The sequence below is a fragment of the Schistocerca nitens genome, chromosome 5, assembly GCF_023898315.1.
Source record: "Schistocerca nitens isolate TAMUIC-IGC-003100 chromosome 5, iqSchNite1.1, whole genome shotgun sequence".
NCBI classification, from domain to species: Eukaryota; Metazoa; Arthropoda; class Insecta; order Orthoptera; family Acrididae; genus Schistocerca; species Schistocerca nitens.
In genome coordinates, this window is record NC_064618.1 from 403,858,498 (window position 1) to 403,875,384 (window position 16,887).

General features: G+C 43.4%; 1 protein-coding gene across 1 annotated transcript in view; it reads right to left on the minus strand.

The window, feature by feature from the left end:
• Positions 1-1,825: 1,825 nt before the first annotated feature.
• Positions 1,826-16,887, minus strand: part of LOC126259987 (uncharacterized) — a 35,460-nt gene continuing 20,398 nt past the window's right edge. Inside the window, exon 3 of the mRNA XM_049957119.1 lies at positions 1,826-3,356. Within this exon, the coding sequence (XP_049813076.1) occupies positions 3,317-3,356 (40 nt within the window). The 3' untranslated portion in view covers positions 1,826-3,316. The remainder of the gene's footprint in view (positions 3,357-16,887) is intronic.

Genomic DNA, 16,887 nt, shown 5'->3' on the forward strand with positions numbered 1-16,887 from the left:
ACATCGCTGACTGAACTGTGTTATTATACACCGATTTTAGTGCTCGTTTTCGTCGTTTTTTGACAGCATGTCATCTTCAAAATTTTTCGTCCTGTTTCGCGTTTCTGGTTCGTGTCTCGATCAACTGCTATTTAGTGTACTGTTTTCACCCAGTTTTCCACACACTAAATCACCTCAGAAGTACTACCGCAAAATGTGGCGAAATGTGATCTGAGCAGACACTTATGACAACATACTACTCAGTGGGAGGTGTTGTGTTATTGTCGCTGCTCTCCTGTTAATCCAGTGATTTGACCCATAGGACATGACACATAAGTGTCGAAACATGTCTGGGTAAATGTAAATATCAACGAATTGTGTTTTCATAAGGCTGTTTTCCAAACCAACCCAGCTTGTGTGTGTGTGTGTGTGTGTGTGTGTGTGTGTGTGTGTGTGTGTGTGTTACGTAGTTTGGATGTGGAAATATAATTAATACGTATAATTTTTGGATCTGACAAGGGTTACAAGTCGGTAATAAATTCTATTGGGGAGGGCATACCACAGAATTGGTTAAGTGCCTAAACAAGTCTGTATTTGCCGTGAGAATGATGTCTGGTGTAGGAGATATAAATACAAAAAAACTTGCATACTTTGCTTACTTTCATTCTATTATGTCGTATGGGATCATATTCTGGGGCTACTCATCAAACCGAGCAAAAGTTTATAGCGTGCAAAAGCGTGTGATAAGAATCATTTGTGGCGTAAATTCAAGAACACCTTGCAGAAACCTGTTCAAGGAACTTTATATTCTAACCACTGCTTCTCAGTATATTTATTCCTTAATGAAATTTGTTGCAAGTAATACATCTCTATTTCCAACCAATAGCTCAGTACACAGTATCAATACTAGGAATAAGAACAATCTACATAAAGGCCTAAAATCACTTACCTTGGTCCAAAAAGGGGTCCAATATTCAGGAACACGCATTTTTAATGAATTGCCAGCAACCATTAAAAACTTGGTTTCAGATAAAGCACCGTTTAAACAGAGTTTGAAAGATTTTTTCATAGGCAACTCCTTCTACTCCATAGATGAATATCTTAACAGAGACTTTTAAGTCAGCTTAAGTAAAAATATCTGGCAGATTTCAATTTTGACAACAGTTTGTCACAACAGTCAAGATTAGGTATTTTGCGTATGATAAATTTGTTAATAATAGGTAACAGTGTTTCATTCTGACAGTGTGTTAATTCTGTAAATATTAGCTGTCCCAGTTTACTGCATTGTATTAGCTTATTTTCGACTGTCTCCTGACAAATGATCAGGGTAGTAAGTATTATATTCAAATGTTTTATTTTGTATGTCATACTTTCTAACGTTCCACACCCACGAGAATAACCTCATTTTTTGGGTCTATGGAACGAAAACTGAATCTAATCTAATCTAATCCAAACAGTTAACCATAGTCTTACGATGCTGTAGCTACACCCAGGATAAGTAGACAAAGGTGAGTCATTTACAATAATAGAATACGGGCAGTAAGTTACCATATTAACACTTACCTTTCTGATGTCTTTGATATTCTGTTTGCAGACATTTACCAAACGTGAATATGCAGTTTTAATCACATTTCGAGTGGCAATTTAAATAATATGACAAAATTCAAAGTGGTTCTCTTAGAGTTAACTGTGAAAGTGAAAAAAAAATTGTTTTTTTGGTCTACTTTTTCATGCAAATTAAAATTTATTTCGGTTTAACGAGCAATTTGTGCCTCTTTTGCAGTATTTTCAATTGGGTATGTTGTAGAAGGGATCAAATAGATAGAAAAGAGAGATACACAGCGGCTGATATGAAATATTTTTATTAGAAAAGTACAAAATAAGCATTTAGATATACTAAAGTTATCACCAACACATAAACACGCCACATTGTAAACGCTTCAAGAATTCTGAATAAATAATGAAGTGACATAGATTTACTGTAATTTTCAGGTAGATGCAAAGCATATTCTACAAATATTTAAATATTTTTAAAAAAAGTTCTATTTTTTATCAGTCACTCGTACGATACCATCAACTGTAAAGTACTTCACTCAAACTGAAAAACTTGATTCATTTGTAAAACACATACTGAAATTTGTAATGATGATAAAATTGTGAAAGAGCTAACGTGTGTGGAGAAACATAACAGCAGAACATGAAATACAGTCATCCTGATCCATTAGTATCACTTAATATTCATGAAGTTTCACAAGTTCCTCCAATCTTCTTTCCACTGTTGCACCGCTCGTTTTATTTGAAAGCTTATTTCGGAGCTTTAGTACCAATGTCTGTCGTTAATTACTGAGAAATAACACTCGAAATCAGGAAGCGGAAGTTTTGCCATTCCCTTGCATAAGGTGAGACATGCAGGTAAATATTCATGGTGCAGCTAGAAAAGCTCGGAGCGATGTGCTGAAGGTATTATTTCTAAAGAACTCTTATTCTTGCTGGAACTGATAAGAAAAAGGCATCCGCTAACTAACTGGAATCATAGTTTCTGTATTTGGAGATAGGAGTTTTTACTCTGCGATGGAGGTTTCTAGATAATAGTACTTTCTTCTTTTTGTAAAGGAATGTAATATTCTACAGCTACACACTAAGGTAATTAATTAATTCATGAAATATGTTATTTTCTCTAGGTTGACAGCCATTCACATTTCCATCTCATGATCCCTGTTTCATAGTGTCATATTTTTTCAGTATTTGAGATTATAGTGGACAAGTATAGATTTGTAATCTTCAGCTTGTACCATCCCACCCTCTACAGGATAATTAATATTCACAGTTACTTGATCACTTAGTAAACTTATACCGTGAGCAAGACACCGATGAGGGTACGTAATGAGATCAGATTTTTTTTTGTGACTGTGAACCTTGACCTAATTACATGATTATTTGACACTACTGGCCATTTGCCATTGAGGAACTGTAAGGCACATTAACTTAGCGCTTCTTTTCGAGTTTTCTGTTAGATAACAGGAAATGAAATGCTAAATTTTCACACTGAAATCAGCCCTATTACTAACACACAGTGAAACACCGGTGACAAAATCCATCGAGGCAACACCTGAAATCAATGGTTCGTCCAGTATTTCAGGTTCTGAAGAAAACTCAGGAACTTAAATATTATTCTGACATGTTGTACAACATGTAATGAAGTCCAGTTCATTGGATAATGTGTCTGAAGCGTCAGTTGATTCACTGTTGTCTGTACTGGACAGTGGACAGATCTCTGGCGTCAGTGGTTGGCTGGTGGTTGGTGAGAGGTTTCATGGTTGGTGATCCACGCCTCCAACTACCTCGACGGAAAGCCAACGTGCACTTTTAGACGGTCCCTGAAACACATCAAAAAGGCGTCTTTAAGAAGTGTTAATAATGGATTTGAATAGTGTGGCACAGTTAATGAGTGGTGTTCCATGTACTTATTGTTTATATACTCGTTTCTGTTATAAGCGAATTTCAAACAGGAATGTGATGTTAAACAAACTACACAGCATAAATTACCTACGGTGTTGCGTAGTTAATCAACTATTCCTTTGAAATGATAAGTATGATGCTACTTCATTTGTGATTTTACATCACGCATTCTGTGACTTGGCTGTTTAGAAGATACCCGTGTTCCGAGATTGCGCTTTAGAACAGTGATTTGACCATTTAATAATGTTAAAGTGTCTAGAATGTAGTGCCAACTTTAGCTGAGCACGTCAGAAGAGCTATCGTTTTTCAGATAATGTAAAACACGTCTTCGCATTTTTCTATATCTTTCTTTCGTCATTCGGCGCGAAAAGGCATTATTATTTTTGCTCTCACACTCTTAAAATCCAGGAAAGTTGCGAGAATTTATTTCTTAGTGTTGCGAGTGCCCTGCTCTTTGTAACTTTTGCTTAATTAGATAAGAAAGTATCATAGATTGAGTGGAGTACAGTGACGGATAGGTAATGAACAGCCTTCAGGCTTTACTTGAATTACATAACAAAAACCGATGGCGAATATACACTCCTGGAAATTGAAATAAGAACACCGTGAATTCATTGTCCCAGGAAGGGGAAACTTTATTGACACATTCCTGGGGTCAGATACATCACATGATCACACTGACAGAACCACAGGCACATAGACACAGGCAACACAGCATGCACAATGTCGGCACTAGTACAGTGTACATCCACCTTTCGCAGCAATGCAGGCTGCTATTCTCCCATGGAGACGATCGTAGAGATGCTGGATGTAGTCCTGTGGAACGGCTTGCCATGCCATTTCCACCTGGCGCCTCAGTTGGACCAGCGTTCGTGCTGGACGTGCAGACCGCGTGAGACGACGCTTCATCCAGTCCCAAACATGCTCAATGGGGGACAGATCCGGAGATCTTGCTGGCCAGGGTAGTTGACTTACACCTTCTAGAGCACGTTGGGTGGCACGGGATACATGCGGACGTGCATTGTCCTGTTGGAACAGCAAGTTCCCTTGCCGGTCTAGGAATGGTAGAACGATGGGTTCGATGACGGTTTGGATGTACCGTGCACTATTCAGTGTCCCCTCGACGATCACCAGTGGTGTACGGCCAGTGTAGGAGATCGCTCCCCACACCATGATGCCGGGTGTTGGTCCTGTGTGCCTCGGTCGTATGCAGTCCTGATTGTGGCGCTCACCTGCACGGCGCCAAACACGCACACGACCATCATTGGCACCAAGGCAGAAGCGACTCTCATCGCTGAAGACGACACGTCTCCATTCGTCCCTCCATTCACGCCTGTCACGACACCACTGGAGGCGGGCTGCACGATGTTGGGGCGTGAGCGGAAGACGGCCTAACGGTGTGCGGGACCGTAGCCGAGCTTCATGGAGACGGTTGCGAATGGTCCTCGCCGATACCCCAGGAGCAACAGTGTCCCTAATTTGCTGGGAAGTGGCGGTGCGGTCCCCTACGGCACTGCGTAGGATCCTACGGTCTTGGCGTGCATCCGTGCGTCGCTGCGGTCCGGTCCCAGGTCGACGGGCACGTGCACCTTCCGCCGACCACTGGCGACAACATCGATGTACTGTGGAGACCTCACGCCCCACGTGTTGAGCAATTCGGCGGTACGTCCACCCGGCCTCCCGCATGCCCACTATACGCCCTCGCTCAAAGTCCGTCAACTGCACATACGGTTCACGTCCACGCTGTCGCGGCATGCTACCAGTGTTAAAGACTGCGATGGAGCTCCGTATGCCACGGCAAACTGGCTGACACTGACGGCGGCGGTGCACAAATGCTGCGCAGCTAGCGCCATTCGACGGCCAACACCGCGGTTCCTGGTGTGTCCGCTGTGCCGTGCGTGTGATCATTGCTTGTACAGCCCTCTCGCAGTGTCCGGAGCAAGTATGGTGGGTCTGACACACCGGTGTCAATGTGTTCTTTTTTCCATTTCCAGGAGTGTATCTGCATTTACGCTGAGCTCTCAGTATGTTTCCCATTTCTACCTGGAGTTACTGTATTCCTCCTAGGTTTCGAGCGAAACTGAGATTTTTGTACAAGGTTTTGTATAAGAGCTACGAAATATTTATATTATTATTGAAGTCTCCGTTAAAATCTTGGCATTTCTAAGCGTATTCAGGATTCAGCCGTTATACGTTACATAAATAATTAGACTAAATGTATAGCTTACGACAGCTGTGATAGTCACTCGTGTGGGATACCTCGAATAATGATGTACGTAACGTATATACGGTCTCCCCTAAGAGTCATCAGGTGCTTTTTCTCTATTGTTTGGGCAAACATTAGCAATTTTCCTTATGCAATGCGTAATTGGAGCAGATCCGAACAAATACTGCTCATCAGATATTTCGTGTGACAACTAGTGTCACTGAAAAGCGTTGGATTCTTCCTCGTGACAAATGAAAGATTTTTAAAGACGAATTTTTCGACGGCTGGAACTGTAATAGTGGCAACTATTTATTTACACCTCGTACAAAATATATACGTGTTTCAAAGTTTTACTGATCTTCAAAGTAGTCGCCAGCATTGTGTACAACCCGTTGCCAGCGATGTGGAAGTCGTAGGACACTCTTAGCAGTGCCAGTTGTGTTGACAGTTCGAGCGGCGCGGTCTATTGCCTGACGAATTCGTAGCAGTTCTGAAGCGAATACCGTGAAGTGTTTCCTTCAGTTTAGAAATCGAGTTAAACTCACGATGGTTTAAGTCAGGGGAGTGCAATAGGTGGTATAGCACTAAGCAGCTCCATCAGTCAAACAAATCAGTAATAGCTTGCACTGTATGTGTTTGAGCATTGTCCTGCAAAATGATGGTCAGGTCCTGCAGAAAGTGTCATAACTTCTGTCTCTACGCTGTTCATTTTTGGAACACAACCTACGACCAGCTTATAGAGAGAAGTTATGACTCTTTCTGCAGGACCTGACCATCATTTTGCAGGACAATGCTCAAACACATACAGTGCAAGCTATTACTGATTTGTTTGACTGATGGAGCTGCTAAGTGCTATACCACCTATTGCACTCCCCTGACTTAAACCGTCGTGAGTTTAACTCGATTTCTAAACTGAAGGGAACACTTCACGGTATTCGCTTCAGAACTGCTACGAATTCGTCAGGCAATAGACCGCGCCGCTCGAACTGTCAACACAACTGGCACTGCTAAGAGATCCTACGACGTCCACATCGCTGGCAACGGGTTGTACACAATGCTGGTGACAACTTTGAAGGTCATAAAACTTTGAGGCACGTATCTATTTTGTACGAGGTGTAAATAAGTAGTTACCTATATCAAAGTTCGGGACCGATGGCGTTTGTAGTCTGGTCCCTTCAACCCCCACAAACCAACCAATCACTATCAACGTTCCAAGCCGCGCATGGTCCCATTCGACAAAGTGGTTCCAAATTAATCTAGTGCGATATTCGTTTTATCGATATGTATTAACAAGGGCAGTAAAACAGAAACAGTAACCAATACTTCAGCAGCAACTGAATAATGATAAGCAGTGTCGAATGGCGGTAGCAGACAACACGGGAAAGGTTGGCTTGCGAGTCGCCGCTGGAATACTGGTTATTCTTCCTGTTTTACTGTCTCTGTTAACGCAAATCGATAAAACGAACATTCTCCCCCACGAACCATGGATCTCGCCGCGGTAGTGTAGCTTTTGTGCTTCAACGATACAGACGACTGTACCGTAGGTGCAAACTCAATGGTGGGGTATCTGATGAGAGGTCAGCCAAATGTATGGTTCCTGAAGAGGGGCAGCAGCCTTTGCAATACTTGCAAGGAAAATGATCTCGGTGGCTGACTGATATGGCCGTTCAATACCAACCAACGACTATCAAAGCCTTGCTGTGCTGGTACTGCGAACGGTTGAAAGTAAGAGGAAATTACAAGTTTAATTTTTCCGAGGGCATTGCAGCTCTGCTGTATTGCTGAATGATCATGGCATCCTCTTGAGTAAAATTTTTGGGAGGTGAAATGATCTCCCAAACGGATCTCTAGTCGGGGACAACTCAGGAGGATGTCGTTGTTAGGGAAACAAAAGTGGTCGGAGGCAGAGAGGTTAGACAATTAAAAAAAATTGAATGGATAGGTTGAAACTGGACGTAGTGGGAACTAGCGAAGTTCGATGACAGTAGCAAAAGACTTCTGGGCAGGTGAATACAGAGTTATGATTAGAACCTCAGTTAGGGGTAATTCAGGAATAGGTCTAATAATGAATAAGAAAATACGAAAGTCGGTAGCTGCAGTGAACAACATAGTGAACGCATTATTGCAGGGAGGCATGCATCCAGTACGCACCACATTAGTATAAGTTCATCCACCAAATAGCTCCGCATCTGATGAAGAGGTCGAAAAAATATACGGTAAAAGAAATTATATAGACAGTTAAGGGGAGACGAAGGTTTAACTGTGATGGGTGACAGTAGGGGAAGGGAAAGAACGAAAAACAATTGATGAATAAGGCCTGGGGGAAATGAATGAAGTAGGAAGCCACATTGTTGCAGAGAGCATAATTTAATAATCGCAAACACTTTGTTTAAGAATCATATAAGAAGATCGTATAAATGAAAGAGACCTGCTCACACTGGAATTTTTTAGATTGATTATATGCACATCAAAAAAAGTTTTGCGTCACCTCGGTTCCGAGAGATCCGGAACCTGTACAGAAAATTTGAATAGAGACCAATAAAACATCATTTCTGGCCTTTTCACTGCTCACGAAAACCACACATTGCATGTTATGCCGTCAAACAGTGATACCTTCAGAGATGGTGGTCCACATTGTTGTACACACCAGTACCTCTAATACCCAATACCACTTCCTCTTGCATGCATGCATACCTGTATTCAAAAACTGGTTCAAATGGCTCTGAGCACTATGGGACTTAACATCTATGGTCATCAGTCCTCTAGAACTTAGAACTACTTAAACCTAAGTAACCTAAGGACATCACACAACACCCAGTCATCACGAGGCAGAGAAAATCCCTGATCCCGCCGGGAATCGAACCCGGGAACCCGGGCGTGGGAAGCGAGAACTCTACCGCACGACCACGAGCTGCGGACACCTGTATCCGTCGTGGCATACTATCCACAAGTTCATTAAGGCACTGTTGGTGCAGATTGTCCCACTCCTCAACGGCGATTCGGACTAGATACCTCAGGGTGGTTAGCTGGTCACGTCGTCCACAAACAGCCCTTTTCAATCTATGCCAGGCATGTTCGGGGGGGGGGGGGGGGGTTCATACCCGCAGAACATCCAGGCCACTCTAGTCGAGTGGTGTCGTTATCCTGAAGGAAGTCATTCACAGGGTGTGCACGATGGGGGCGCGAACTGTCGTCCGTGAAGACAAATGCCTCGCCAATATGCTGCCAATATGGTTAAACTATCGGTCGGAGGATGGCGTTCGCGTATCGTACAGCCGTTACGGCGCCTTCCATGACCACCAGCGGCGTACGTCGGCCGGACGTAATGACACCCCAAAACATCAGGGAACCCAAACTTTGCTGCACTCACTAGATAGTGTGTCTTAATGCGTTCAGCCTGATCGGTTTGCCTCCAGATACATCTCCGACGATTGTCTGGTTGATGGCATACGCGACACTCATCGGTGAAGAGAACGTGATGCCAATCCTGAGCGGTCCATTCGGTATGTTGATGGGCCCATCTGTGCCGCATTGCATGGTGTCGTGGTTGCAAAGATGGACCTCGCCATGGACGTCGGGGGTTAAGTTGCGGATCATGCAGCCTATTGTGCACATTTGAGTCGTAACATGACGTCCTGTGGCTGCACGGAAAGCATTATTCAACATGGCTGTGTTGCTGTCAGAGTCCCTCCGAGCCATAATCCGAAGGTAGTGGTCATCCACTGCGGTAGTAGCCCTTCGACGGCTTGAGCGAGGCATGCCATCGACAGTTCCTGTCTCTCTGTATCTCCTCCGTGTCCGAACAACATCGCGTTGATACACTCCGAGACGCCTGGACACTTCCCTTGTTGAGAGCCCTTCCTGGCACAAAGCAACAATGCGGACGCGGTCGAACCGCGGTATTGAACGTCTAGACATGGTAGAACTAAGACAACACGAGCCGTGTACCTCCTTCTAGGTGGAATGACTGAAACTGATCGGCAGTCGGACATCCTCCGTACAATAGACGCTGCTCATGCATGGTTGTTCACGTCTTTGGGTGCGTTTAGTGACATCTTTGAACAGTCAAAGGGACTGTGTCGGTGATACAATATCCACAGTCAACGTTCTGGAACCATGGTGATGCAAAACTTCTTTTGATGTGTGTATAATAGTACGACGGAGATTAACCTCGAGGAAGATCACTTTGAATTCCGAAGAAACATAGGAACACGTGAGAAATTAGTGACTTCTCTTAGAAGAAAGATTAAGGAAAGGCAAACCAACATTTATAGCATTTGTAGACTTAGAGGAAGCTTTTGCCAGCGTTGACGCGATTACAGATTGTGAAAATCTATGGAGGATCTTTTTAACAGAAATTCTTCGCTCGTAGACAGCTGAATGTAACACTACAAGCTGAAGTACGGATGAAACGCGACTGGGGTAAAAAAAGGTCACTAACAATAATCAGATCGATACGTCATTTGTCTGCATACTGCCTGTACTCTCTCCTCAAACAGCTTAATATGAAGATGACAAGAACTACCATTAGCGACACAAACACAAAAGAACAGTTGCAAACAGTAGGCCTGACTGGTCTAACGTGAAAAGGAAACAAAAAACGAAAGGAGTGGTATGCACGAACACTGCCAAGGTCTGCGTTGGCATGACGATGGATGAAGGCAGATTGCTCAAGGAAACTGAAGCAGTTTGAATTACTCGTGCGACAAAAAACGTTATGCAGGGAGTAGTTTTCCACAGCCTGAAGGTCAGCTGCGTAAATTCGCCCGCAACACAACACGGCTTGTTTGGCTAGCGGCAGAGCCTGGTCATTACCGGGTGCTCCTCTCGCCTACGTCAGCGCATCCGCAGATTACTTGTTTGGTTTTCCCAGCCCAGCCGCCGCTGGAAACCTGCCGCGTAACGGCAAACAGCGCCGGCAGCCACTCCATTTGTTGCTCATTTTTGCCGGGTATTATCTCACAACTGCATGCCCAATCTCCCAGACTACCGCAAGTGAAAGACAGTTCTCGAAATAAAACCTAACACAGAGTGGCTTCTCCGTGATCCGCCACATTCTTTTTTTCCCAGACTCCGAGTACAGCAGCTGACGTAACAACGCAGTAGCACGGTGAGTATGTTTAACAGGTTTTGCCAAAAGGATTTAAATACTTTCTCAATAGTTCTTGAGGCAATAATTTCTTAATACATTACTGGCTATTAAAATTGCTACACTAAGAAGAAATGCAGATGATAAACGGGTATTCATTGGACAAAGATATTATAATAGAACTGATTTGTGATTGCATTTTCACGCAATTTGGGTGCATAGATCCTGAGAAATCAGTACCCAGAACAACCACCTCTGGCCCTAATAAAAGCCTTGATACGCCTGGGCATTGAGTCAAACAGAGCTTGGATGGCGTGTACAGGTACAGCTGCCCATGCAGCTTCAACACGATACGACAGTTCATCAAGAGTAGTGACTGACGTATTGGGACGAGTCAGTTGCTCGGTCACCATTGACCAGACGTTTCCAATTGTTGAGAGATCTGGAGATTATGCTGGCCAGGACAGCAGTCAAACATTTTCAGTATCCAGAAAGGCCCGTTCAGATCCTGCAACACGCGGTCGTGCGTTATTCTGCTAAAATGTATGGTTTCACAGGGATCGAATGAAGGGTAGAGCCACGGGTCGTAACATATCTGAAATGTAACGTCCGCTGTTCAAAGTGCCGAGGATGAGAACAAGAGGTGACAGAGACGTGTAACCAATGGCACCCCATACCATCACGCCGGGTGATGCGCCAGTATAGCGATGACGGGTACAGTCTTCCAATGTGCGTTCACCACGATGTCTCCAAACACGGATGCGACCATCATGATTCTGTAGACAGAACGTGGATTCATCCGAAAAAATGACGTTTTCCATTCGTGCACCCAGGTTCGTCGTTGAGTACACCATCGCAGGCGTTCCTGTCTGTGAAGCAGCGTCAAGGGTAACCGTAGCCATGGTCACCGAGCTGATAGTCCATGCAAACGTCGTCGAACTGTTCGTGCAGATGGTTATTGTCTTGTAAACGCCCCCATCTGTTGATTCAGGGATAGAGACGTGGCTGCACGATCCGTTACAGCCATGCGGATAAGATGCCTGTCATCTCGACTGATAGTGATACGAGGCCGTTGGGATCCATCACGGCGTTCCGTATTACCCTCCTGAACCCACCGATTCCATATTCTGCTAACAGTCATTGGATCTCGACCAACGCGAGCAGCAATGTCGCGATACGATAAACCGCAATCGCGATAAGCTACAATCCGACCTTTATCAAAGTCGGAAACGTGATGGTACGCATTTCTCCTCCTTACCCGAGGAATCACAACAACGTATCACCAGGCAACACCGGTCAACTGCTGTTTGTGTATGAGAAATCGGTTGGAAACTTTCCTCATGTCAGCACGTTGTAGGTGTCACCACCGGCGCTAACCTTGTGTGAATGCTCTGAAAAGCTAATCATTTGCATATCACAGCATCTTCTTCCTGTCGGTTAAATTTCGAGCCTGTTGCACGTCATCTTCGTGGTGTAGCAATTTTAATGACCAGTAGTGTATGCCCAAAAGTTAAAACAACTTTTTAACCAGTTCCTATCGGCACTGATAATTTTTTCATGACTTATGGAAATGGTACGATAAGTATGTAAACTAATATTTTCTGCAAACACGCAATATTTTACTTCGTCATCTCTAAAGAAGTCAGTACACGAATAGTGGTTTCGAACGTGAGCATTGAGCGTGCCGAGGTTTTGACGTCGTAGCTTTGAAGAGTCTTTCCGAACGTGCGGCGCAATATCTAGCAAGTCAGACATTCCGAACGCTCGTTTGAATGTAAATCAGTGAGATGCAAGGACACCATCTATGTCACATGACACCGCCTCCCTTCAGTACAGACTCGCGGAGTGCGATATTTTGGTTGGCTCGTTGGTTGATTCGTGGGAGGGGACCAAACAGCGAGGTCATTGGTTGCATCGGATTAGAGAAGGATGGGAAAAGAAGTCGCCCATGTCCTTTCATAAGAATGATCCCGGCATTTACCTCAAGTGATTTAAGAAAATCACGGAAAACCTAAATCATGATGGACGAACGTGTGTTTGAACCGTCGTCCTCTCGAATGCGAGTCCAGTGTTGTGATATTTTCCACATGTGTATGTGATATACATGCCATTCCTAAGCACCAACAAACTGATAAACTCGAAAACTCATCGTCAGTTGTGTGATTTATTGTAATAAAATGACGGGAAACGTCATATTGATGGTTAAAGAATTACTGTAACTAAGTTATGAAAGTATGCCGTTTCAAGGCAACGGCACACTGAGGATTCATAAAAAACGTATTGTACTTGGTACAAGTTGCAATAGTCCAATGTCAGTTAATAATACGTCTACGATTAAAATTGGTAAGATGTGAAGTACGTCCGCATTTAAGTAATGGTCAGTATAACATAACCAGTGGAGACGCAGTGCTGTAAAGTGTTGTAGGTGATGTGTTGCTGGTTCGCGTTCCAATAGATCAAAATATTATTTTATTCACCTTCGAGTTAGCTAATCGCTTCTGACACTTTCTTATTGGTTCAACAGAAGTATTGACAACAATCTCTTCTTCTTTTGCTACTGCCATTATCCCGCATTGTGCGCAGGGTCGGCAGGGTTAAGTACGGAATTGGCATGGCTAATTTTAAGGGGTGGCCGGATGCCCGTCCTGCCGCCACCCCATACCCCCCGGGACGGAATTAGTTTACCCCAGCTGTCTGCGTCTTGTGTGAATCGTGAAATAGTGTGAATGTGTTTCAGATGTCTGCGAGTTGTGTAACTGAGGTGGGACGTGGGGACCATCCCGGTGTTCACCTAGTAGGATGTGGAAAACTGCTTAAAAACCACATCAAGGCTGGCCGGCACACCGGCCCTCGTCGTTAATCCGCCGGGCGGATTCGGTCCAGGGCCGGGGCGCCTACCCGAGTCCAGGAAGCAGCGCGTTAGCGCTCTCGACTACCCTGGAGGGTAAGTATTGACTGCAATATTCGATGTTATGTAAATGTAAGTGCACTTTCTCTGAGAAGTCAGTTTATTCGATTGGCCGTCTATGTAAAAAAACGCAGTTTATATCCGTTTGACCTATGGCAGTGCCATCTAGCGGACCAACCATAGCGCCATCTGGTTTCCCCCTTCAAGCTAGATGAGTTTCGTTCTTTGTAGTTTTTTCGTTTCACGCTTATTTCGTGAGATATTTGGCCCGGTCACGATCAATGGACCACCCTGTATGTATGGAAATTTTCTGCTATTTTAGTAACAGAAAACTCAGAAACGAAAATACGTTGGAACTGGAGACACTTCCTAGCAGGCTGTGTCTCGGAACTGGACTCGAACTTCAAATCTTAGTTGTCACCGATAAGTGCCCTAGCGACTTTTTTTTTCGCTCTTTCGATCTGTTTCTCGTCGTCATTTTTGCGTCAGTGGTTCTGTGCAGATGTGGCAAAATATCAAATCTCATCGACGAGATATTCACTTTTTTTGTTTGTTTTTAAGACAGCGGTCAGCCCCGTGACTGAACATACCGAGCTACGGTACCTGCAGCAGACTAAGTTATAAACGCACTACTCTCGACCCACTCTCACAACTGTACTTCGAACAGTACCTCATTTCCTATATTTATTCTGGAAAATTACATTATTTTCTGGGCCCAGTTTCCTTAAGGGGCTCAGTAAGCGAAGTATAGGACTCGAACTTTTCCTCCATTCACTGTTTTAATGTGTCTTATTATCACACATTTTGCCTGCCTAGAAAAATAGGAGTATCACATATTTTGGTCGCTATACACCTATTAAATTGTTTGGCATCTGCGTTCTGCAGTAACTGAAATACGTTTGCTTTATTGAGTAATGTTATTAAACCTTAATCTTGTCAGAAATATAAAAACCGTACACATTGTTGCCACTTTGAACTTAGTGCTCTTTTAATAATGGCAACTAAATGAGATATGTCAACGTGAAACTTGACTGTAATACTGTCAGACTTTGTACTGGGAACGTGAGTGACGCGCACATGTACAGTTCAACGCACCTCGTAAGTGCGGCTATATGTGTAGCGTGGATGTAGCAACAGGAGAATACATGGGCTACCTCGTAAATGGTTTGCCAACATTACCTTGACGACTTTATTTCCCTTTATGTTTATAACAGAATATTATTTATTTACCATCCTTTCCGCTTTCTGCTTGCCGATTATGAGAGCATTTTTTTTTTAATTAATGAGATCATTTCAGTCCACTCCATTGCTTTACAAGACTGATATGTGAAACTGTTTTAACAATTTTGCAGGAGCATTGTCCCGATTCTGCATACAGATTTACTCCGAAGTGCGTACTTATTCCCTCATTTCAACGTCGTGTTTAAAACATTGGTAATAAACGAGAAATCCCACTTAATCCTAAGGCATGTGTGAAACATCCTGTCACATCAAAATTGTGCGTCAAACCTGGTCTCGGGCCAGGGATCTTTGCCTTTCGAGGGCAAATGCTCCTATTAGTGCACACTGCGCCGCAGAGTGAAAATTCATTCTGGAAATAAGCCTCCAGACTGTGGTTAAGTCATGTCTCCACAGTAACCGTTCTTCTAGGTGTCCTAAGGTATGCAGGAGAAGTTGTGTGAAGTCTGGAAGGTAGGAGATGAGGTACTGGCGGGTCGTGAGTCATGCCAGGATAGCTCAATGAAGAGGGGCAGGTGTCACGGGATCAGATGAAATACAGCAGAAGGAAGTACGGCAAATTAGGTGTAAACGTCCCATCGACCACTAGGTCGTTAGGGATGGAGTACGAGCTCGGAAAGTTGAAGTTTCCAGGATTGGGAAGAAAATAGGCCGTACCTTTTCAATGGGACCATGCTGACTTTTTCCTGGAGTGATTTAGTAAAATCACGGAAAACCTAAATCTGGATGGGCGGAAGCGGGTTTGAATCGTCATATTCTTGAATACGAGTCCAGCGTGCCAACCACAGCGTCACTACGATCGCTAAATCGAACCGAGAATTAAGCAAATTATCATATGAGACTCGTATATCTGATAAAAAAAGAAGAGAAATTCCAAAGACTGGTGCTGAGATTACCGAATGTCATTTGTTTAGTTGTTAACTCTGATTTTTTTATTCTCTCTCTCTCTCTCTCTCTCTCTCTCTCACTCACTCACTCACTCTCTCTCATTCTCTCTCTCTTTTTCTCTCTCTCTCTCTCTCTCTCTCTCTTTCTCTCTCTCTCTCTCTCTCTTTCTCTCTCTCTATCTATCTATCTACCTCTCTGAATATAAGACTATATGCCTTGAGACGGCATCTGGACACTTCACCGGAGACGAAATGGGCACAAACTGTAGTGTGGGTTATAGTCCTCTTGTTGATTTGTGAAGTTTGTTACAGCTGAAGTATGTGAATCCAAAGTCAGATTTCCACCGTAAGGAGATAACGAACAAAGCTTAAAGCATCTTTGTACCCTCACCACCGCAATGATGAATGACGCAATTTTATTTTATTTATCGCTGTTTCTCTTACAATTTATGTATGTCTCAGTGCTCAGGAACTGCATCTTCTGTAGTACACGGCGGCTAATAGTGGTCGTTCTAACATTAGTTGCGAGAAAGCAGACGTAAAATGATGTGCTTTCAGTGCAGAGGAATAATTATGAAAGCGGAAGTACTACAGCGCAGGGTCTTAGAACTCCTCAGACATTCATCGTGCTAGTTTCCCCATCTTCAACCCAAAGTTAGTGACCGTTTAATGTTAATTATCTTTACTATGCAAACAAACATCCATTCAAATAAGTAGTGGGCAACAACTTAAGAAAACATCTTTATAATGTCTCGTTATAAGAAACGCAGGCTTCTTGTTATTTTGAGAGCTCCAGAAGAAAAATTATTTAGCTTACGTAGTCCATAATCTGCTGTATTACCCCAGATAACATGTTTTGGCGCATTTCTTCACTTAACGTATGTAGACGGCATGTAAATATATTTTACGTCACGAACGTGTTATTTCCAAGAGGAGTGCAGCACTATGTACTACACAGTGTCGCTATGATATGGCATGTTCCTGTCGTTCTCCAGTTAAAAGACAGAATTACTTAATGGGCAGGATAGTTCATTTTTCACTTCATCCATACAGAGCAAAGAGTCTTTTATACTAATTAGTACACTACATAAAAAACTTTTTTTATGAAATAAATGATAAA